The sequence below is a fragment of the Python bivittatus genome, unplaced genomic scaffold (assembly GCF_059951505.1).
Source record: "Python bivittatus isolate LINGU-HERP-01145 unplaced genomic scaffold, Pbiv_v1 ctg000650_np1212, whole genome shotgun sequence".
NCBI classification, from domain to species: domain Eukaryota; kingdom Metazoa; phylum Chordata; class Lepidosauria; order Squamata; family Pythonidae; genus Python; species Python bivittatus.
The window spans coordinates 351,625-373,144 of NW_028277093.1; the positions used below are offsets into that span (position 1 = coordinate 351,625).

At 60.8% G+C, this 21,520-nt stretch overlaps 3 protein-coding genes across 3 annotated transcripts in view; 2 read left to right on the top strand and 1 right to left on the bottom strand.

Moving 5' to 3' along the window:
• The window catches only part of LOC103050189 (uncharacterized), a 37,291-nt gene extending 31,410 nt beyond the window's left edge, over positions 1-5,881 (top strand). Inside the window, exons 57-63 of the mRNA XM_088151186.1 lie at positions 5-40; positions 140-193; positions 2,271-2,538; positions 2,687-2,799; positions 3,604-3,672; positions 4,429-4,668; positions 5,017-5,881. Coding sequence (XP_088007312.1) covers positions 5-40; positions 140-193; positions 2,271-2,538; positions 2,687-2,799; positions 3,604-3,672; positions 4,429-4,668; positions 5,017-5,163 — 927 coding nt within the window. The 3' untranslated portion in view covers positions 5,164-5,881. The remainder of the gene's footprint in view (positions 1-4; positions 41-139; positions 194-2,270; positions 2,539-2,686; positions 2,800-3,603; positions 3,673-4,428; positions 4,669-5,016) is intronic.
• A 1,405-nt stretch (positions 5,882-7,286) lies between these two features.
• On the bottom strand, positions 7,287-17,466 carry VPS52 (VPS52 subunit of GARP complex). Its single transcript, XM_007443756.4, has 20 exons — positions 17,251-17,466; positions 15,922-16,003; positions 15,346-15,398; positions 15,166-15,241; positions 14,952-15,019; positions 12,870-13,045; positions 12,574-12,724; positions 11,937-12,037; positions 11,542-11,674; positions 11,361-11,418; positions 11,022-11,155; positions 10,221-10,376; positions 9,789-9,907; positions 9,536-9,659; positions 9,089-9,184; positions 8,544-8,651; positions 8,392-8,457; positions 7,786-7,897; positions 7,591-7,709; positions 7,287-7,501 (listed from the first exon to the last, which is right to left on the bottom strand). The coding sequence occupies exons 1-20, from the start codon at positions 17,434-17,436 to the stop codon at positions 7,355-7,357; spliced, it is 2,265 nt and encodes a 754-aa protein (XP_007443818.2). The 5' UTR covers positions 17,437-17,466; the 3' UTR covers positions 7,287-7,354.
• Positions 17,467-17,722: 256 nt separating this feature from the next.
• On the top strand, positions 17,723-20,708 carry RPS18 (ribosomal protein S18). Its single transcript, XM_088151475.1, has 6 exons — positions 17,723-17,881; positions 18,337-18,435; positions 19,291-19,377; positions 20,011-20,112; positions 20,335-20,426; positions 20,601-20,708. Exons 1-6 carry the CDS (start codon positions 17,879-17,881, stop codon positions 20,674-20,676), a joined length of 459 nt encoding a protein of 152 aa, XP_088007601.1. The 5' UTR covers positions 17,723-17,878; the 3' UTR covers positions 20,677-20,708.
• Positions 20,709-21,520: the final 812 nt, after the last annotated feature.

Here is a 21,520-nt window from a genome sequence, read left to right on the forward strand (position 1 = left end):
CCAGGGTCCACCCGGTCCCCAGGGCGCCAAAGGAGCCATGGTGAGTGCTTCAGCCCAGCCCCACATGTGGGGGGCAGCAGGGGGAAGAAAGGGAGGAAGATCTCTCCTTGAGGACTAACCTCTTGGCGCTTGATTCCAGGGTGAAGCGGGACCCAAAGGACAGCGGGGCGTCCCCGGCCCCCCCGGGAACCCGGTAAGACCCGAGTCTCCCTCCGCCCTGCCTCGGTTTCTCCTGTGGCAGAGGGGTTCCGGGAAAGAGTGGGCCTGGTGGGACGAGATTTGGAGACGTACTTCTTCACTTTCAGGCCCTTCCTCCCAATTTTACAAAAGCTGCCTTAAAAATTCAGTTTCCTAAAATGCACCAGGTTTGTAAAATATAAAAGCAGCGATAACCATGCCCGCCATTGGAAGACCTGAGCCTGTCTTACACCCCGGTAGCTCTTCAGAGGCTGAGAATTGATGGTGGCTAAAGATTTTGACTTGGTTCACCCCATATTCCCCACTGGGTTCAGGCAATATATTGAACTGGAGTCTAGCCGAATGTCTGGGTTTGCCCAACCTGCTTTGTGCCCCCAAATACTGTAGGGTTAACCCTAAGCAAGCTTTGCGTGTTGTGTGAATGGGAAAATTAACGTTATAAACTAGAACTTACAGTCCGGATTCCTAAACTCCTGACAGTATAATTCTTGCTGAAACACAGAACGGAGGTAGTCGTCCTTCCCTTTCTCTTCCGGCTAGTTGCCAAATCATTGGCATATAACAAAAAACAGCAGCCTTCAAAATAAATGTGATGTGTGAAATAACTTTTGTCATATTATGTGAGCCAAGGATGCATTTGGATTAGGTGAGCCGTTCTGTTTCTTCCTCAAAAGAGGCAGAGGGACCTCATAGATGCAAAATGAAACCCTTGTTAAATTAATTGCAGTTTCAGGTCTCTAGATCTGGGGCTTAACAGGTGCCCAAATGCTCTTCAATTGCCTTTTCTCTCCCGGGCACGCTGGTTTTTACTCCCTGACATTCTGACAACCAACAAGAACGACAGCAGCCTTTTATTTTGTGAAGACGGTGCTAAACCCTCCAAGAACAGAGGGGGCTCAGATGCCCACAGCAGAGGTCACAGAATCCCAGAACGATGCCCCAGCTGGGCCACTCTGGGACGTAGGGGCTTCAACTCCCAGAATTCCCCAGCCAATATGGCCACTGCTAAGAATTCTGGGAGTTGAAGTCCACGTGGTTGGGCGGATAGACCTTCCGGAGAGGCCGCTGTCTTTAAAGACTCCAGAGCCCGCAACTGCCACAGTCCACCGCTGTAACTGAGGGCGTTGCATTCTGCACTTTGGGGGATGTGGGACGGCCTCTCTTCCCAGAGCAAACCTTGTCCTATTTGATGAAAGTCAGGTGGTAGCACCCGGCCGACCTATCTGGGCTTGGAAGCTAGCCAGAGTTGGTCCTGGTTAGCCTTTGGATGGGAGACCACCGGGGAGCCCCAGGGATATAAGGCACATGGGGGTCTATGAAATTGCCCCAGAAGGAGACCGCCCGTCTTGCTGCCGGGGAACCTCAGGGCCACCGAGGGCCTCTTCCCCCTTTCCTGCTCTCCGGGCGCTGCCCAGGTCCCTCCCCACTTTCTGAGTTTAGGGCCCCCCAAACATTTCTTTCCCAGGGGTGTAAGGACCACGCCTGAGCTGGCGGCTGTGGCTGCAATGCAGGAGGAGGGAGAATCCCCCCCGTGCCGAGGGAGCGGGTCCCTTCTGCAGCTCAGATGCTGCGAAGACAGCCGGGCTCCTGCTGACTCTGCGGTTGTTTGGGGGTGCTAGAGAAGCGGTCGCTGCCTTCTGGGGGATTTTCACTTCCCAGTCCAGCCCCCCTGCCCTGGGATTTGCTGGTGGTCTCCCATCCCTGGAGTTACCAGCCCTGACCCGCCTGGCTTCTGAATGTGCATTCTAGAGCTCTGGGGAGGAGGATGGGGGTGACGCGGTTCACCACCAGCCACTGCTGAGTTTGATTGGCAGCTGCCCTTCAAGGATTCAGGGGGATGTTTCTCCACCTAGAGACCCCCTTTCTGAACTAAAGTAAAAAGGAGATTTGGGGGCCTGACCTTCGGGCCTTCTGTCTGCAAATCGGGTGTTTCAGGGCCCCTTTCTTGGGGGACGTTCCTGGCTGTAGCAGAGTGGCATGGTGGGGTCTGTGGCTCCCTCCAGAGCCCAGCCCCCCTTCCTCGACTGCCGGCCTTCCGCTCCTGAGGCCTGCGCTCTCCCGCTCTCGGCCAGGGTCCCCCAGGCGAAGCGATCCAGCCGCTGCCCATCCAGCATCCCAGGAAGAGCAGGCGCTCGGTGGATGGCAGCCAGCTGGTGCCGGAGGAGGAGATGGCAGCGGACGCGGCAGGGCAGCCAGCTGCCCAACGCATCGAGGAGATCTACGGCTCCCTCGACTCTCTCCGCCAGGAAATCGAGGGCATGCGGAAGCCACTGGGCACCGCCGAGAGCCCCGCCCGCACCTGCCAGGACCTCCAGCTGGGCCAGCCCGGACTGCCGGACGGTGGGTGAAGCCGGGGCCCCCTGCACTGACTTTTTTGTTTTTTGGGGGGGGTGAGTGTGCCAGTGGGCCTTTTGTGCCATTTGAGTTGGGGGGCCCTGATTGGGAGGCTAGGCGGGGAATCACCCCTTTGGCCGTCTCTTTTCCCCAGGTGAATACTGGATTGACCCCAATCAGGGTTGCTCCCGCGACTCCTTCAGGGTCTATTGCAACTTCACGGCAGGGGGCGAGACCTGCGTGTTCCCCAGCCCGGAAGCTCGAGAGGTGAGCGGTTCCCCAGCCAGGAGGCTCTGGACAGAGAGGCTGGCATGGCCCGGGGGTCGCGGGGAGCCTGATGATCCCTGACCCCAACTGGCCACAAATGCTGAACGCGGATGGCACCGTTTCCGCCATTTGGGGTGGGCAATTTATGAAAATCAGGGCGAGCCCTGAAAGAGTGCAGGTTGCTCCACTCAGAATGTTAAGCTGGCCCTTCTGGAGGGGTTGCCTAGCCCTGCCTGGCCCCTCTTCTCGTCCGGCCTGTCTGAGCCCCGCTGCATTGCTCCAAATGGCTGCAGTTGGCACCAGCCGGTCTGTGCTGTGTGCCAGAGCAGATGGGCAGAGCTGCTTTTCAGGGCGAGGCGGCTTTTGCCTTGACCCTCTTCCAGGGTGTGTTTTGGCTTCCCAGTCTAGGCTGCAGCTCTGGGGTTCCCTCTTGGTCTCCCATCCAGGTACTAATCGGTTTAGTTTCCAAGTGCAGACTTTGCCTGATCCTGAACTCAGAGAGAGGGGGATCCCTTTGAATGGGGAATGGCGGTGGTGGGTCGCAGCCCCATGGATCAAGGGCCGTGGGGGCTGGACCCCTTCCGAAAGCCAAGCGGGAGAGTTTGCCTTTGGGACCAGCCGCAGCGAGGCCCCGCTCCTCCCGTGGGCCTGCTCTCTCCTTGGGTGGGAGACCAAGCCACGGGGTGGGGGAGGGCAGCTTGTCCAGACTCCTCCTGGCTCAGGAAAGACCCCCCAGTCCATCTTGGCGTCTTCCCCCGGAAGGCTGGCCCTTCAAGGCGCAGTGCTGAGAGTTTCCGTTTGCAGGTGCCGATGGCCGCGTGGGAGGAGGAGACGCCGCCGAGCTGGTTCAGCCAGTTCCAGCAGGGCCGTCGGGTGAGTCCCCTGGCTGGGGGGCCTTGGGGGGGCCCTCCTCCTCCTCTCCCGCCTCGCTCTTTGGAGAAGGGCAGCTGGGACGAGGGGTGCGTCCTTGTTCTGCACCCGAGTCGTTGCAGGACGGAGGGCGGCCAGGATTCCCTGGGCCGGAGGGGTGGTGACCTTGTTTGTTCTTGGGGGGGGCCTTTTTACTCCGGGGGGAGGAAGAGGGCTCTCCGCCAGGAAATCCTTCTGTGCAGAAGGGAGGGACTGCCAGCCATCGGGGCGAGGCAGCGGTTCAGTCCTTGCGCTGTGGTTGCACAACACCCCGAACTTCACCCTGAAGAACCTCGTGGCAACCTTCGCGAAACTTGCCAGGCCCGGAAGGGGTTAACGTGGGGGGCAGTTTTGCCTTCTTTTGCCTTTCTTGGAACTTGGTGGCTGTGTGAATGCAATCCATTTGGCTAGCTAAGATTCAGGGCAGGGCACCGACCCAGAACATGGTGAATTTGGTTCCCTAGTTCAGGGTCTTGTGCGAAGGCATCCGTGCAGGGAGGAGGGGAGGGGAGGGGGACCCCGAGGGCGGACAACGGAACCCCCGGAATGGACTTCCTGAGTCCATCCGGCCCACCGTCCCGCTCGGGGTCCAGCGTCCAGCCCAACCTCTGCATGAAGGCAGCCCCCGCCCCAGCTCCTTGGCTCCCCCGTTCTGCTTGGCGGAGTTTTCTCGGCAAGGGGGAGGTGGGGTGGCTGCCTTACCCCCCCGTCCCTCCGCAGTTCTCCTACGTGGACGCAGACGGGCGCCCGCTGGGCGTGGTGCAGCTCTCCTTCCTGCGCCTGCTGAGCACCTTCGCCCGGCAGAACTTCACCTACCACTGCGAGCACTCGGCCGCTTGGCACAGGCACGGCTCCCCCGTGGGGGGCTACCAGCATGCCCTGCGCTTCCGGGGGGCCAACGAAGAAGACCTGAGCTATGACAACAGTCCCTACATCAAGGCCCTGGCAGATGGCTGCGCGGTAAGTCCCTGGGGAGGGAGGGAGGGAGGGGGAAGGACCGCCCGGTGCTGGGCGCGGGATCCTCAGCCAGCAAGGGCAGGAAGAAAGAGGGCTTGCCCTGCGCCTTCCCATCCCCACCCGGCTGCATTCTGTGGGAGCCCCAGATGCCTCCGTTTCTTTCCCCCCCCCGCTGCCGGTCCTGCTTCCCCCACCAGCCCTGGGCGGGTGGCGAGGACGGCTGGTCCCGGGCCCCTCCCTGGCGCCCAGGGGCCCCGAGGTTCAGCGGCTGGAAAGCAGGACTCCCGGCTTTTCTTGGGAGGGGCAGCCACCCTCCCCCAGCAGCGGCCCCTTCTCTGCCTCCCGCCCCAGGCACGGAAAGCGGCTGGCCAGACCATTCTCGAGGTCAACACGCCCCAGGTGGAGCACCTGCCCTTGCTGGACGTGCACGTGACGGACTTCGGTGACCCCAGGCAGCGCTTCGGCTTTGAAGTGGGGCCCACCTGCTTCCTTGGCTAGAGCAGGGCCCCAGTGCAGCGGCCAGGCCCCCCGAGAAGGACCTTCCTGGTGCCCACCAAGCGATGGAGGCCACGGGGGGCAGGAGCAGCCAGAGGCCCAGGAGCTGGGGAGAGATCCATCCCATTGAACTGGGCGCAGAGACCGAGGGGACCTCGCCAGCCCCCACGGGGGCAGTTCTCCCTCCAGTGGTGCTGGGCCTCCCTCTGCTGGATTCTCCACAGGACTCTGACCTCCCTCCCCAGATGCGCCCCATCCTGCTTCATTGCTTCCCTCCCTCCACGCTGAGGGAAAGCCCCCCCCCGCCAGCATCTGGATGACCCCCCCATCCCACTAAACTTCTCCTGAGCCCCATCTACTTCAGTGCTTTCCAGCCCCCCTCCCCCGATGCCAGCGTTGTGCTTGCCTCTTCCCCTTGAAATGGGGGCAGGCTTGGAAATGAGCTGGGGGGCAGTTATGTCCTTTCGCACAGCACCCAAGAATGCCCCCCCATTTCTCTCTTCTTCCACTCCATCCTCCCTCCTTTAACCTGCACAAAAGTAACTGGTCTCTTCTTTAAAAAAAAAGTCAAAAGAAGAAGGAGGAAACCGTATATTTTATTTTGTTTTTATAAAAAAAAATAAATTAATTATATTATTTAATGGAATCAGTATTAAAAAAAGGATTTTTTTTCCTGCTGCAAATTTGTAATCTTGGAAAGGGGGAAATGTGAGCTTGAGAGCCCAGTTCTGGTGCGTGGGAAATTAAGAAATACATTTAATTTTCTCTTGGCCTCCTGCACATTCAAACCTTTGGGGGTTCCTAGAAAGCAGTGGGGGGGGCGCCCCGATGCCGAGGCAGATGACCAACCCCCTGGAACGTTTTGCAAGCAAGCGTGGAAACTGTTCAGCAGACAGTCTTTCATTTCGCGGCTCTTTGTGGGCCTGTTATTTTGAGTGCTCCTCTCGCTCCTCCTCTTGCCCTGCTGAAAGGGAGCATCCGCCGCTTGTGGGTTACAGAGACGCTTCCTGCCAACACGGCAAGATTAGCACAGCTGGTAGCTTGTGCCGTTTGGGGGCTGGCAGAAAGTGGCTGCTCCCCCACCCCTTTCAGATGCAAGAGGCACCTTTTCCAGCAGCGATGCCTGGGTGCCATCCCATGGACGGGAAAACCTCCCTCCCGGGAGACAGCCAGGGGTGTATCTGTGCCAAGAGGGCTCTCTGGGCATCCCAGGAGCGCAAGGGAGATGCATCCGCTTTGCTCCTCGCAAGCGATGGCCAGGGCCAGCCAGCTGCACCCAGATCCAGGCTGGCATGGTGTGGAGCATACAACAAATGGGGTCCACCTGTGCACGTGCAAACTGCCTTCCGGAGCCAATCTGGTAGCCGAGTGCGTGCCACCTGGCTGCCTGGAAGAGCAGCCACCGCTGGTCCTTTGCAATGTGCTCCAGGGTTGCGTGACTGCTGAAGCACCAGCTGATGTGCGGAGACCCCCGGGAGGGAAGAGCAACCACAGGGCATCTCACGCCAAGGGCTCCTGCAGGGTAGAGAGGTGGGGGGGCAGAGAGGGCTGGCTATCCGTTGGGGAAGGGGGAGAAGGGCAGGGGCCGCCCTCAGGGGAGGAGGGGGTGCGCTGCAGTGGCCCGCAAGAAGGGGCAGAGGGGCCGAGGCCGGCCAAAGGAGCGGCTGTCGCTGCATCCTGCGGGGGAGTCTGCACCTTGCATGAGATGGTTTTCTCCTTGGGTCCTCTCGTTACCTGTCTGGACTGGAATGGCGTACCTGGCACCCAAAATATCGCCACCCAGAGTCACCTGGATTGAGAAGGCGGCTACATAAATGGAATAAATAATAAATATTGCTACTGGTCACTAATCAATCCTGTGGCTACGCTCACAGAGCACGCTTGGCTGGATCAGTTTTCTCAGCCGCTGCACTCACAAACAAGCCCGTTAACCTCTTTAGGGGACTAGCCCAGCTTCTGGGCTTGTGTGACGCGCTCCCAAGCCAAGCCCTGAGCGAGGCTGGCCCCAGCCAAGCTCCGCACGGGCCGAGGCAGCTCGCAGGGCAGACCTGACCAGGTGCTGCTGAACCCGGCACCCTCTTCCAGCGCCCCCCGCCCCTCTGCCTTGGCTCCAGGGAGGCCGTCAAGAGTTGCAAGAGTTTATTCGGATCGCCGCGCGGATCGCCGTACAGAGCGCGAAGGGCCGAGGGCCGCCTCAGAAGTTCGGTCGGTGCTTCTTCACCTCAACCATCAGGTGGTGGATGTTGATCAGCTCCGACCGGACAGGCAGCGCCTTGAGGGGGGGCAGCGCCAGGACTTTGTGGAAGCGGTGGTAGTACTGGATCAGCTGCGTCAGCGCTCCCTGCAGGCAGGCAGTGCTCGTGAGCAGCATGGGAGGGCTTGGCCACCCCAGGCCCTGCCTCCCCCGCCCACACCGGAGCCCCTCCCCACCTGGATGATGGTCGTGCCATTCTTGAAGTTGGTGAAGGAGCGCATCACGTCCTGGCTGAGGGCCTCCACGGCCGCCTTCCACGTTGCAGCAAAGCCACGCACCAGCTGCGTCACCCGGGCTGCAGGGCAAGGCGGGCGAGTGAGCCAGAGCCGGGGACCCCCTCCTCCTCCCAACAACTGCACCCCCCAACTTACCTTCCTCCCCTCGCAGGCGGTCCAGCTGGCCCCGCTCAGCCAGCCCCTCCACCTCCTTCACAAAGGCTATCATGCCCCCAAACCCGGGGGCCAAAAGCTCCTCGATGAACTCCTGCCAAGGGAGGAAAGGAGGCCGAGCTCAGCCCTGGCAGGGGACCCCCAGCAACGCCCATCTCAGGGCCTGGGGTGCCCTCCCCACCCCCTCAGCTGATTGAGTGCATCTGCCTAGAGGGGCCATCAGGGACCACAGGGGGTGACAGACACTACGCGTTGCCCAGCACTGCTCGTTGTTCAGTCGTTAAGTCGTGTCCGACTTCGTGACCCCATGAACCATATCGCGCCAGGCCTTCCTGTCCTTCACTGCCTCCCTGAGTTTGCTCAGCAAGAACAAGCCACCATTGAATCTAAGCCAGGTCTGCGGGGAACAGCCTGTCCCTGCCCTGGGTCAGCATCTTGTGTGAAGGTGACCCGGCGCACCCGAACTCCTCTTCCCCATTAGCCCCAGGGGAGGGGAGGGAAGGGCAGGTCCTGTGGCCCAGAGACCCCTCTGGCTTCCTGGAGAAGGGGACTCTCAGCATGGAAGCTGCAACAGCCCCCCCAACTGACCTGAGTTCGGGCATTCAGGAGCTGCTGGAAACCTTCCACCTCTTTGCTCTCCTCCACAGCTCGCTCCTGGGAAGGACAAGGGGGGGAGTGAGGAGGAACCTTTGCCCTTCTGCCCCTCCCACCCTGGGCATCACCCTTGGCGGCCTGCACACCATCAGGACGCCCAGCATCATGTCATAGTTGTTGATGAGGAAAATGAGCTGCTCCGTGCGGGAGGAAAATTCGGCTGCCACACGCAAGACAAAGTTCTCCACTTCGGTCTGGGGGGTAGGAAGGAACAGATGGCATCAGAGAACAGGCTCACCCACACCTCTATCTGGGCCTCCCAATACTAGGAGGTGCAAGAGTTCCCCCAAGGGCTGGGCAGAGGCCAGTGAGTAGCGAGACAGACCAAGGACAGGTGGGGGGGAGAATTGGAGGCTGCTCCTGCCTGGCCCCTCAACTCCTCAGGAGACCCCACACTCCAGCCAGTGGCTAGCTGGCGATCTGGCACGCCAAGAACCAGGAAGCCAGACAGTTCAGAAATGGTGGGTGAGCGCGCAACGCAAACAGCTAGATTGCTGACAGGTCACGGCCTGCTTTCCAACCCATCAGGGGAGGGGCAGCCCCCCATCTCTCTGGACCTTCAGCACCACTGTCAAGCTGCTCTTCCTGCAAGGACGGTTTGCTCAGCTCCACGTCCCGTGGAAGGGCCTACCTGGAGCTGCCCCAGCAGGGCCAAAGTCCGCTCGTGGGGGAAGGTCTGGTTGATGCTGACGATGGCCGAGGAAAACTCTGCGTATCGGCGGGTGATCTGCAGGCGGGGGGAGGGGGGAGTGGAGCACAGAAGCAGGATTAGTGGCCTGTGGGCTCCCCAGACTCAGAGGTCCCCCCTTCCTGGCCAGACCGAGCGTCCCTGCCCTCCGCCAGACCCTCCTCCAGTGCTGCTCCAACCCACTACCAGGACCCTCTGCCGATCTCCAGCTGCCAAGGGGCTCCAGCTACTGGGGAGCTTCTCCCACTCTTTGCCACAAGCCCCCCCCCCATTTTCGGCCCTTTGGGCTGCAGGGAAAAAGCTCAGCTTCCCCCCCACCCAGCACAAGGGCCTGTTCACGCCTCCCTTCCAGAGGTGAAGCACCGCTCATGCACTCTTGTGCAGACGTACATAGTGGGGCCGCGTGTCAAGGAAACCCAGCTTCTGGGGATCAGTGCTCTGGATGCTGTGGATGTTCAGCTCCAGAATATACTCAAATCGCGGCCAGAGCAGCTCCAGCAACGTGTCCCAATACCTGGGGGGCAGAGGGGGAAGCATTACCCAGACAGGCTGCCGGACCCCACCGGCCCCTGCTGGCCAAGGAGGCGCCCGCTGCCCAGCAGGAGGGAGATGGGGCGGGGGAAACGGAGTGGGCCGGGCTCACTTGTCGATGGCCGGGACATTACGCTTGGCCACGATGGCCTTGAAGCGCAGGACGATGTGGATGCAGAGGAAGATGGCGATGCTGTCGTAGCAGTCACTCATGTAGGCGTTCATGTGCTTCTGCAGGGGGAGAGAGAGGGGAAGCATGGCTGGGGGTTCCCCACCTGTCGGGCCCCTTCCCTCCCAGAGGTTTTTTTAATGCCTGGGGACCACGGGGCCCCTCTGGAGCAGGACGTAGCTTGGCCAGCAGAAGACCCCGAGGCCAGAAGGATCAGGAAAGGGGGCTGGGTACACCCCTGGATCGGGGGTGTCCACAGGGTGTGATCGAAGGTCTGCCTGTTTTTTAAGTTCCTCATCCACAAAACACAGGCGGAGCTCGATCCCCCCAAGAAAAGGGGGCGTCCTGGTCTAGCCACCCCCCCAAGATGCTTACAAGGAACATGGCCAGGGTCTTGCCCATGACGGCGTGGAAGAGGTCCAGGGCGGGCGTCCCGGCCACCAGGAAGAAGTCGCAGAGGAAGAGGTATTCACGGCAGCTGTTGTCTAGCAGGGCGTAGTGCTGGCTCCGGAAGAGCGACTCGAAGGGGTACTGCACAGAGGGAGGCAATGCTGGCAGGACTGATGGGGCAGGGCCTCGGGACCCCCGTTGCTGTTCCAGGATCCGGCAGCCCTCTCCAGTTTCCACCACAACTCCCTACTCAACCAAAGTCCCTGTTTCTCCATGTGACTTTTGGTCAAACGGGAAAAGCAAGCGAACCCCAAATGGAACAGACACAAGGATCAGGCACTCCCATCCCCTGGGCTACAACTACCCTCATTCCCAGCCAGGCTCTGCTTGTGGGGACCTGCCAGTCTGGAGGGCCTCGTGTGGCATGAGGCTTGCCTATGTAAACTAGAGGGCCCCAAAAGGATGCAGAAACACAGCCGCTGCCACGTAGAAAGGAAAGGAGGTTACAGAGGGAGGGCAGCAGATCCCCCGAGGGCCTCGTGGAAGCCTCCTGTGGTATTCTGGGAAGTGGCTTCCTGTTGCTGTCCCAGGGGACGTATTTAGCCAATGCTCTGGAGTCTCCTGGGAGTCTCCCATCCAGGCTGCAGCCAGGTGTGACTCTGCTCCACTTCTGGGGGTTGGCCAAGGAAGCCCCGTGGGCCGACCTGCAAAGTCCTTGGGTGTCGTGCTCGACTGACAGCGCTCGCGTTACCAGGAGGAGGGCGAGCAGGGCAGGGCCTTGCTTACTCGGATGTCGCTCTTCTGCGCCGAGTGTGGCACAATGATGGGGCCTTCAAGCTCGGCGCTGCTGATCACGTTCCCCCGATTCCCCAGTGTGAAGATGGTGTTGCGGCTGCGGAGGGACGGCTTGGAGAAGAAGCGTGGCCAGCGGGAGTCAAGGGCCACCCGAGAAAGCAGCCCGTCACAGTAAGGGCCACCTCACCTTTCCCCAGATCAGCATCCTTCCTCCCCCTCCCCGCTGGCAATGGGGGGCAGCTCCAGACATGAGCCAAGCTGCCTGCAAAAGTCATTTGAGTGCTGGTCCAACCCCGCTGCCCCCTCGGGTCCCCCAGAAGGAAAGGATATCTTTCTTGCCTGTGTCCTCCACCCCCATGAGGTCGTCCTTCTCAGCCACTTCCTCGTACTGAAGATTTGGGAGACAAAAAACGAGGGTCAGCTTGGCACAGCAGGGCGAGGGGGCAGGAACCCCTGTGCCAAGAACACTGGCCCAGCAGGGGAGACCAGTTCCCCTGCCCAGGTACCTCACCTGGAGCTTCATTAGTCGGTTGGTGTAGGACTTGAAGTAGCTGAGGTAGATCTTGCTCATGGTGTCCACGTACTCGTCGCGGACCTCTTTGGCGATGATCCGCTCGTGGCCCAGAAGGAACTGGTAGAAAAACCTGCTCAAAAGGAGGAGTCGGGAGGAGGTTGACTTGTCCCCACCCCACCCCACGCCAAAGAAGAGGAGAGGCCTTCCCAATTCGCTGTCCCCAAACCCAGCATGAACGTCTGCTAGGAAATGCCATGCAGCTACTCTCTGATCACCCAACGCGAGGGGGGCCGGGATCCTGCACAAAGCAAAGGATTCTGGGAGCCCAAGACTGCTGCCCAGGAGCCCAGGGCATGCTGGGGGGCTTGCAGCTGCTTGGGTCACCCTCCTACCTGTACTTGAGCAGAGCATTCTGGGGAATCTGGTAGTTGGTCATAGGTTTGCGGAAGGAGTAGACCTTCTGCAGGATGGACTCTCGGATCTTGGCCACCGCCTGGTGGAGGGAGAACACCACGTGCTGGGAGAACAGCACCAGGGCCTCGAGCCTGAACCCCTTTCCCCCACTTCCCTGACAATGCTGCAGCGACAGCCTTGCTGCCAAGGGGGAAAAGCACTACTTGTATGCATTGGGAGGCCATCTGCTGTAACGGGTAGAAGGAATAACCGGAAGGAACAAGAGGAAGAGCCGCCACGAGACAATGGTCAGATAAAAGAAATTCGGGTCCGGGCCAGAACAGTAACCTGAGAAAGCACCTCAGACCTGACCCTCCCTAGTTCTCACGAAGATAAAGGGAGGGAGGGGGAAGCGCATTCAGACATGCAAGATTCTTTTCCTGTAACCTTATAAGAAAAGTATCTTTAGTTTGCCTGTCTTTGGTTCCAAGTTTGGTCTACCTTCGAGGGCTGATGTCCACACAGTTGAAGGGCCCACCGCTCTGCGCGCTGCCAAAGGAGGCTGCATCCAGCATCCAAGCCTCGCACCGCAGCCCTTGCTACCTCGTGGCCCTGGCCAGGTGCCCAGCTTCTCACCTTGGTCTTCAGCTTGTCCAAGATGTCAGCCACATCCGTGCATGCCATGGTCTCGCGGAAGGCCTGTTCCTTGACGGCGTTGATCTTGCTATTCAGCTCATGCAGCTGCTCCAGGAAGGCCTGGTCAGTCACTGGCGTCTCCAGGATGGTGCTGTTGACAGAACCAGGGGAACATCCACTGGGCACCCGTCTTTCAGGGCTTCCCCTCCCCCTCCGGACTTGCACGCTCTCCCTTCTCCCAGATCCTGTCCCCTCCTGACCGGCTGGACCCTCTGCCATCCTCTGCCCTGCCAGACCTGATCATGACATTGGGCACCACCAGCTCATCCACCAGCTGGGAGAGGCGCCCGCGGACGGCCTGGCGGTTGCGCAGCCGAACGTTCATGGCGACCGACTGCTCCTGCAGGGTCTGGATCTCACAGCTGATGCTGCTCAGGTCGGACTGGAAGGAGCTCAGCATGGCCTCCATGCGCTGGGAAGAGGAAGAGGAGCCCTCAGTAAGAGAGGGGGGCTGGGCAGGTGCAGCCAGAAAGAGAGAGGACACTGAAGCCCAGGCAACAGAAATAGCTCTGAGTTACGAATTTCTGCACTCGCAGTGGGAGGTTCCCAGACCGAAAAAGAGTCAGGAGACCGATGTGTGAACCACCGCTGCAACCCCCTACAATGCTGGAGAAGAGACCCAACACTTTGCAGGTTTGCCGAGAAACAGGAAGAAGATAAAGAGAGCCCCACCTCCACACCCACGTGCTTTGCGATACACCAGATTGCAGAGGGGAAATAGCGCAATTGACGTACGGTCATGACATCACGTACAGACATGATGTACAGTAAGCACAGCCCAGGTAAAGCTTCTTTTTTAACATATGTGAACATACCAATGTTTTCTGTTCATTCCAGGGTACGTAAATGGTGACTGAACAAAAAACTATGAAAAATCATGGAGGCCTTGGGGATCTCTGAACTTGGTTGTTTTCTTGCAAATGTTTTGTTACCCAGCTAAGTAACATCTCCAGTGCTAGAATGGAATGGGGTTTGCTCTCTGTTTATATACCGTACCATGCAATAAGCACATAGGGATAAGCCACCATTCAAGAGAGAAAATAGGAAAACTAAGAAGGAAACAAAAAGACCAGAACACACCTCCTCCCCAGCAGCCAATACCCAGATAAGCAGGGATTAACACCAGACAAACAATCAGGCAGAAAACAATATCCCAGTCAAGGAACTACCAGGGAGAAAACCCACAACCCCTCCAACACTGGCAGGGCCAGCTACTATATAAAAACACAGAGCAAACCCCACGCTCACTCGCACTGATGATGTTACCTAGTTGGGTAAGGAAACGTCTGTAAGCAAACCACCAAGCTCAGAGAGCACCAAGGGCTCCACAGTTCAACCCCAAGTTACGTATATTCTCTTCTACCGAAATGAACATATTTCATGTTAAAAAACGTGTTAAAAAAGTCAAAGATTTCAATGGGATATGCTTACTTTTTTGCACGACTGCAATTTTTGTAACCCTGTTTTTTTCTTCTCAGTAAATCTTACTGAGAGCTTTCGCGAGAATCGTTCTTGGAAAGAATCACTTTTGGTTTAAACTGACAGACTCAGTGGGGGGACATGGGGGGCAGGGAGTGACGTCGCACGCTTTATGTCATCGGGCAAACGATGATGCTGTGACGGGCGAGACCTCTGGCTTGTAGCAGATGCTGTGGAGGAGGAGTTGTCCTTCATATTTCTATGGCGGGGAGGGGGGAGGAGCCGTCTGTGGCAAAAGACCCCAGGATGGGGGAGCTGGAGTTCTGCTGCCCTTCCTCAGGAGGCTCTCAGGAAAGGGGGTCTCTCGGCTCAGAGAGACATCCCTGCCTTCTGCCCTGGCTTCAACCTCCTGGACTTCCTGGTTGTCTCCCCCGCAAACCCTAATCAGGACCAATCCGGCTTACTTTTTGGAGGTCACCCGCCAAGACAGCTAGGCTGAGGGCGAGCATTCAGTGGGTGTGAGGAAACTGGTCTGGATTTGAGCTCGTGCACAAGACCCCCTCTTTGGATCAGCCTACCCAGCTTCTGCAAAAGTGGGGAAGGAGGCATCCACCCCAGAAGCCCCCTTGCCAGGAGAGCCAAAGGGGACGAAGGGCTCCTCCCACGCTGGCCTTGGAGTCCCCCCCGGTTCTGCTATGTGACCCGGAGCCTTCGTTCGCACCACAGGACAGACTTGGTGAAGGGAGTCCCTGAGTCAAGCCATCCCAGGGAGTGTGGTAAGCCTGGGGTTAGTGCACTAACCTTCAAACGGTACAATCCCACCCCCAAAGGAAGCCCTGTCACTCCCTCCAAACAGGAAAAGGGCCAGGTCCCCAAAGGGAGGAGGAAAAGCAGCTCACCTCCAAGACGGCGTCGCAGGCTGTGATCTGGGTGTGCAGGGAGGCAATGTTCTTGCTCTCCTTAATATCTGGGCTGCCTGCTAAGGACCACAGTGGACCAAGGGGAGAGGGCGATTCAGCCCAGGATCCAGGGGCTCCCCAGCACCAGCTGCCCTCGAGGGGCAAGGGAAGACCCCAGGGCCAGCCTCTTCTCCCCCAACCAAGTGAGGGATACAGTCCTTGATGGAGGCGTTTTCAATCTCCTGCAGTTCCTGTTCCACCTGCTTGGAGTACTGCCGGAGGTCCACCCCCTGCCAAGGCAGAGAGAGAGGAGTGAGAGAAGGAAGGCCCCCCGTTGCCCCCAAGCCCCATCCCGGGCCCAAGTCCTGCCAGGCCGGCTTCTGGCCTCCCCCACCGTCTTCAGGGCCTCCTGCACGAGCGCGTCTTCCAGGTTGGCTTGGATGTGAACTGAAAGAGAGGAAAACAAGCTGGCTGGGGTGGAAGGCCTCTGCCCCTCCAACTGAGCCACCCCAGGCACTGTGGAGGGGCTGGAGTCCCTTCTTCTTTCTCAGCCACACCAGCCAGAATCCCCCCCTTGTCAAGCTGCGGAGGGGGGGGGGGTGTTGGGCCTCAGCAGCTCCTAGCCGGGACAGCTGGGAATGGCTTCTTTCAACAGCAGAACCTTTCTGGGAGAACTGGGACCAGATACTTTTTGCACACGTGTGTTTCCCGGGGGGGAGGGGTACAACACAGCACTGCGATAAATGCAGCGTCACTGCAGCTTCGCCCGGGCACCCACGTTTCCACCCTTCTCTGAAAGTGACCGGGCTGGTGGGAGTCCCCTTTCCCAGCTCTGCCTTTTGGGAGAAAGTTTTCCTTGTTGAAGAACCATTAGCCTGACCCCCCAACCGAAGACCACCACAGTCCAGCTCTAGAGAGGCTGCAGGGGTAGATTGGGGGAGAACGCCCCGCAAAAGTCTGCCCAGCTTACTGTCCACTTCGTCCAGAATGAACTCTTCGGAGGTCAGGTCAAGCTCTCCCAGGTTCAGTGGCAGCGCCTCGTCGCTCTGGCCCTGAGGGACACACCCAAGGACCCCGTTACGCCCTCAGTTGGGGGGTCAAGTAGGGCAGCCCGCTTTGATGGGAAGGGCCTTGGGCCCCCCCTCTCCTGCAGGGCTGGAAGCGAGCGGGGAAGATGGCAGGCGGGGGATTCAAGGTAGACACAATGCCTTTCGCAGCAGCACTCGTTCCTGTGTGTGCGTGACGGCAGGGGCTGGTCTAGAGCAGCGTTTCTCAACCTTGGTAACCTTAAGAGGCCTGGACTTCAACTCCCAGAATTCCCGGCTGGGGTTAGGGTTAGGGTTCTGGCCGGGGAATCCTGAGAGTTGAAGTCCAGACCTCTTAAAGTTACCAAGGTTGAGAAAGGTTTGCGAAGGAGGTCAGAGCACAGAAGCTCTCGGAGGTTCCATTCAGTAGGGAAGGATGGGCCGTGTAGTGCACCGGACCAGAAGGAAAGCCTCCTCCTTCCCGTGCGTTCTTTTTCCTCCTCCGGTCTCCCTCCACCGGTCAGGGCTCTTTCCCGGCCGTCGGATGGGTGGCGGGCCAGGCCCACCACCGGCGCCGGCGTGCAGGATGTCGCGCGAGAACGGGGGGCCCCTTGGCCCTAGGGCACAGGCGCTCGCTGGGGCCCCTTGGCCCTAGGGCACAGGCGCAGCCGCCGCGCGCAGGCGAGTCTCCCTGAGCAGCGCCTTGCGGGACCTTCCAGGCAGGGTCGCGGCTTTGCGGACCGAGGGGCTCCTCCCACGCCCCCCCTCCCAAGGCAAGAAACGCATTTCGCTGCTTCCGGGGCCCCCGACTAGGCAGGCAGCCTCAGTCGCGGGGGGCAAGCAGGGCCTCGGGCCGCTCGCCCCTCGCCGGCCCCGCAGGGAGGGAGACCCGCCCGTGCCGTCCGCCCATCGGCGCCTGGAGCAGCAGGACCCGCCGGGGAACCGGGCAGGAGAAGCCCCGGCGGGCGAGGAGCGTCACTCCGAGACGGGCGGACAGGCGGACACTGCGCCGGTGCATCGCCCCCGTGACCCCCCGAAAGCAGCAGGCAGCCATCCGCCAGGGGCAGCCCGGACCGCTACGGCCGGGGCGGTGGAGCCTGGGGGTCCCGCCAGGGAAGGCTCGGGGTCAAAGGGCCCGGGGGCGCGGCCGCAGCGCGATGGGGCGAGAGGATGAGGATGGGCGGCCTCCACCCCCGCCGCCCAGGCGGGCGAGCGAGACAGAGACAGAGAGCGTCCCCCGCAGGAAGGGGGGCGGGAGACCGGCAGCGCCCCACCTCCTCCTCCTCCATGTCCCCCGGGCCGAGCTGTCCCTGCGGGCGCCGCTGCGCCTCCTCCCGCTCAGCACCGGCCGCGGACGCCATCAGTTCGTCGGCGCCGCAGCCGTCCCCCGACCTGGGCCACTTCCGGGCTGCGGAAGGGAACTTCCGGTCCACTCTAGAGCCGGTCCCGAGGGACTCCATCTCCTAGAAACCCTCGCGGCGACGTTAGCCTCCCCGGCAGAAGTCACTGAGGCTTCCTTCCGGCTGCAATTGGAAAAGGAAAAAAAGCGATCGCGGAGGCGCTTCCCTCTGTTAATCAAGGCGGAACTTTTCTTTCCGGTTTCCCGTTTTCCTCCCGGACATAGTAGGACAGGCACACATCATCCCTCGCCCGTAGAGATAGTACTGAGACTCAAGCCTCCCCATGGTGCCTCTCTACATTTTCTGTCTCTACGATGAAGGCCTAGTGGGAGGAGAATCGCCTTAATCTAAGGCGGCTCTGGCGAGTGCCGCTCACCCGTTTCTATCTCTATGGTCGTCCCACCGGAAACGATCACCTGGCTTCGCTCCGACGTCGGGATTCTCGCGCCGCGCGACTTCCTTTTCCGGCCGAGTCGAGAGTGAGAGGAGCCGGCCCGCAGCCATGGTGGGTCGGGGGAGGTCGGGCATCCGCTGCCATCCGCTGCGGGGGCCGCGCTCGGCGGATCGGGAGGGGGCTCGGCGGGTCGGGGGCCGCCGGGACTCTGCCTGCGGGGGTCATGGGGCGGGGCAGGGCCGGGCAGGGCCGCTCCCCACTTTGCAGCCTGAGTCCCGGCGTACCGGTTGAATTTCTGCCTGGGCGAGTGGGCCCAGCCTGTGCCCCAGGACGATGCTCAGGGCCCACGAGTCCGCCACGATCCTGGACCTGCTGCGCGGCGACGAGTTGGCCCCCGCGGCCTTGGGGGCTGGCAGGGGGACGAGGAGCGGCGCTCTGGGCGCAGAAGTCTCGGGCCAGCGAGCCCGGCTGCGTGCCAGGCGGGGCTCCCGGGGGGAGCAGAGCTCTCCTCCGGCCGCTTCTCACCAGCCGCCTTTCCCTCCCGCCCCTCTTCTCCCCCCCCGAAGTCTCTCGTGATCCCCGAGAAATTTCAGCACATCCTGCGAGTCCTCAACACCAACATCGATGGGCGGCGGAAGATCGCCTTCGCCATCACCGCCATCAAGGTAGGTGGCAGGCGGGGCGGTGGGGGCGGCGTCCTCGGGGGGCGCCTGGGGCTCCGGCGGTGGTCTTCAGCTTCCGTAGCCCTCGCAGGCGGTCCCGGTGGGGCTCTTCTGCAGCTCTCCCCGAGGTCGGCGTGGAGCCCCTCGCAGCTCCCGCGAGGTGAAGAAGATTGAGGAAATCTCTCTCTCTGAGCTCCTTTCCCGCGGATTCCCCCAGAGACAGACCGGTGCCTTCCTTGAGGCGGGTTCCGCTCCGGCCTTGGCGTTCCCAGTTCCCGAGGGCGCCCTCGCCGTCGGGGTCTGCCCTGGCCAGGCCGGCCTCCTTGAGACCAGATCTGAGCTGCGGGCAGCCCAGCGAGCCCTTGGGCCTTCAGGGCCCGTTTGAGTCCGCCCTCGGGGAGCGTCGCTCCAGCTCCACGACCCTCTCCGACCTGAGTGAACGCGGGCGTCCTTGCTGGGTCACGAGCGCTGGCGGCCTCTGAGCGTTTGCTAATCTAGCCGTTGAGCGGATCAGAGAATCGGGCCAGGGTCGCGCAACGCGGACCGCTTATGAATCGGGCGGCCGTATTGGCTGCGTCGGCTCAGCTTTAACTAGGGGTGCGCTGCCCTTCGGATCTGGGGCGGAACAGCTGCTACGGAGCACCCGCTTCCCTTCGAATCTGAAACGCGAAACACCCCTAGTCTACATCTTGGCTTTGACCTCCATCCGAACTCACTAAGTTGTGCAAATCCATAAAACGGGCCCGTTTGGTTGCCCTTGAGGCATGAGCAGCAGGATCAGGTGCCCCAGGAGGGGGGTTGCATCCTCCGGGATTCCCTCTGAGCGGCTAGTGGTTCTCAGACGCCTTCTCTCCGCAGGGCGTGGGCAGGCGCTACGCTCACGTGGTGCTGCGGAAAGCGGACATCGACCTGACCAAGCGGGCAGGGGAGCTCACAGAGGATGAGGTGAGAAGAACCGGGGAGCGACGACAGCGTTGAGGGCAGAAGCCGGCGGGGGCGGGGGGAGTCTCTGGGACGCCCTGGTGTGTCCGGGGAGCAGGGAGACTGAGGACCCTGATGGTGGCCGCTGGAGCTTTCGAAAGAGAGGCGGGATAGTTACCCGTCTGGGATGGTGTAGCAGGAGTCCTGCAGGGTGCAGAAGTTGGGTTTGATGACCTCTCAGTTCCCTGCTGGCCCTGGGATTCTACGGCCTGGCCCCCTCTTGGGCAGCCCATGAAGAGAGGGGCCCTGGAACCCCAAAGCAGGGCCCGTCTTTTCCCTTGAGGCCAAGGCAGAAATCGCTGGAAGCCCAGGCTGTTCCACACATCCTTCGCGGCCTTCTCGTCTGGCCGGTACTCCAGCGTGTGGCGGAAGCAGCTCTGGGAGACCGCTTCCCCGTCTCAGCGGGTGGGCGCAGGGCCTTGTGGCCAGCTGGGGGGCCCTGGCTAGTCAGTGGATTCAAGTGGCGCCATGTCGGTCATCTGGCTGCAGCCCCTTCAGTTCTCCTCGCTAACATTGGCTCTCTCTGGCCGGATCACCCACCAGCCTTGTGCCCAGTACAGTGGGCTGCCCCCTCTGTGACCCTCTTGGCCTTCCCAGGTCGAGCGCGTCATCACCATCATGCAGAACCCCCGGCAGTACAAGATCCCCGACTGGTTCCTCAACAGGCAGAAGGACGTCAAGGACGGGAAATACAGCCAGGTGAGGTCCAGGAGCCGGGTTGGGCGTCTTCTAGGTTGGGGAGCTGGCGAAGAGGAAGCCACGTGTGGTGCTGAAAACCAGAGGGCCCTGGAGACGTCTCTGCCAACATGCAGAGGCTGGGCAGGGGCCCCTGGTTGAGCCGGTTTTAAGTCAACCGCCGAGGCCTGACAGGAGACGTCTCTTGGGGGGGCCCTTTGCTGGCCCTTCCTTCTCCCCTTGCAGGTCTTGGCCAACGGGCTGGACAACAAGCTGCGTGAGGATTTGGAGCGCCTGAAGAAGATCCGAGCCCACCGGGGCCTGCGGCACTTCTGGGGGTGAGTGGGGGAAGGCAGTGTTTCTGGGGGGCCACTGGGTAAGAGGGCGTGCAGCTGTCTGCCCTGGTTGCGCCAGTTTGGGTTCCTGAAGTGAGCAGGGGTGGGGTGGGTGGCCTCAGGGACCCGTTCCTGCTCCCCCATCCTGTGCGCTCATCCGTCCCGTTCCTCCCCCAGCCTCCGCGTACGTGGCCAGCACACCAAGACCACCGGCCGCCGTGGCAGAACTGTGGGCGTCTCAAAGAAGAAGTAAACCTTTTGTGCAAATAAAACATTCTACTCCCAGTTCCCTTGCCGTGTCCTCCTTGCAGCGGGTGGGTGTGGAGCTTGGGGCCTGGTGAGTCCCGTGGGTGCACCCGTGTCGCTCCCTTGGCAGCAGTGCCAAAGGGGTATGCCCTGGGGCTTTGGGTGGTCTCCCACCCAGAGTGGGCAGTGTAGGACTGGACCTTTTCTGATTTTGGCTGGGTGTTCCCAAGAGCAGTTCTGGCTGGGGATGATGGGTGAACTAGTCCAACTCAGGAGGGAGATCCTGGGGGGCTGGTTGCATGACCGGTTTCCGGTTCCTGCTGGGCTGAGCAGCTCCTTGCTCCAAGCCCTTCCCCTCTTGCAACGGTGGCACCAGGCTCCCCAGCGCTGGGGGGCGACTTCTGGGGGAGCTGGACTGCAGCAGCGGGACTCCTGGCTTCAGGGCTCTTGCGGCCCCAACTCTGGAATCAAGCCGTTCATTAGCTGGCTGGGTTGGCACGACAGGCGGTCCGCAGACAGCTAACCAAGGTTAAAATCAGCCTGTAGTAGGGTGCCCTCCTCCTGCTGGGAAGCGAAGGAGGTGAGAAGCCGGAGTTTTAAGCACGGGAAAGAGTGGCTACCAGGAAGCTCCTTGGGCTGGTTGTGCCCTTCCCTCTCCTGGGGAAAGCCAGCTCCAAAGTGGCCCTGAAGGGGCAGAATCCGGTACTACGGCTCCCGTGACTGCCAGCAGCAGCTCCGGGGACTCAGGAAACCGCTGAACCAAGGACGGCTGCCTTCCTCCTGCCTTGCAAAGGCGTCCCTGCGCTGCCTGAACGGGTGGGGCAGGAGAAAGGTCCGAAAGGCCGGCTCCG

Coding starts and splice junctions, on each gene's coding strand:
- RPS18 (XM_088151475.1), top strand. Junction 18,436..19,290: donor TCGCCATCACCGCCATCAAG/GTAGGTGGCAGG, acceptor TTCTCTCCGCAG/GGCGTGGGCAGGCGCTACGC. Junction 19,378..20,010: donor GGGAGCTCACAGAGGATGAG/GTGAGAAGAACC, acceptor TGGCCTTCCCAG/GTCGAGCGCGTCATCACCAT.
- VPS52 (XM_007443756.4), bottom strand. CDS start 17,436: ATGGAGTCCCTCGGGACCGGCTCTAGAGTGGACCGGAAGTTCCCTTCC. Junction 12,038..12,573: donor TGGACAAGCTGAAGACCAAG/GTGAGAAGCTGG, acceptor TCCCTCCACCAG/GCGGTGGCCAAGATCCGAGA. Junction 8,458..8,543: donor TGATGCTGGGCGTCCTGATG/GTGTGCAGGCCG, acceptor TGTCCTTCCCAG/GAGCGAGCTGTGGAGGAGAG.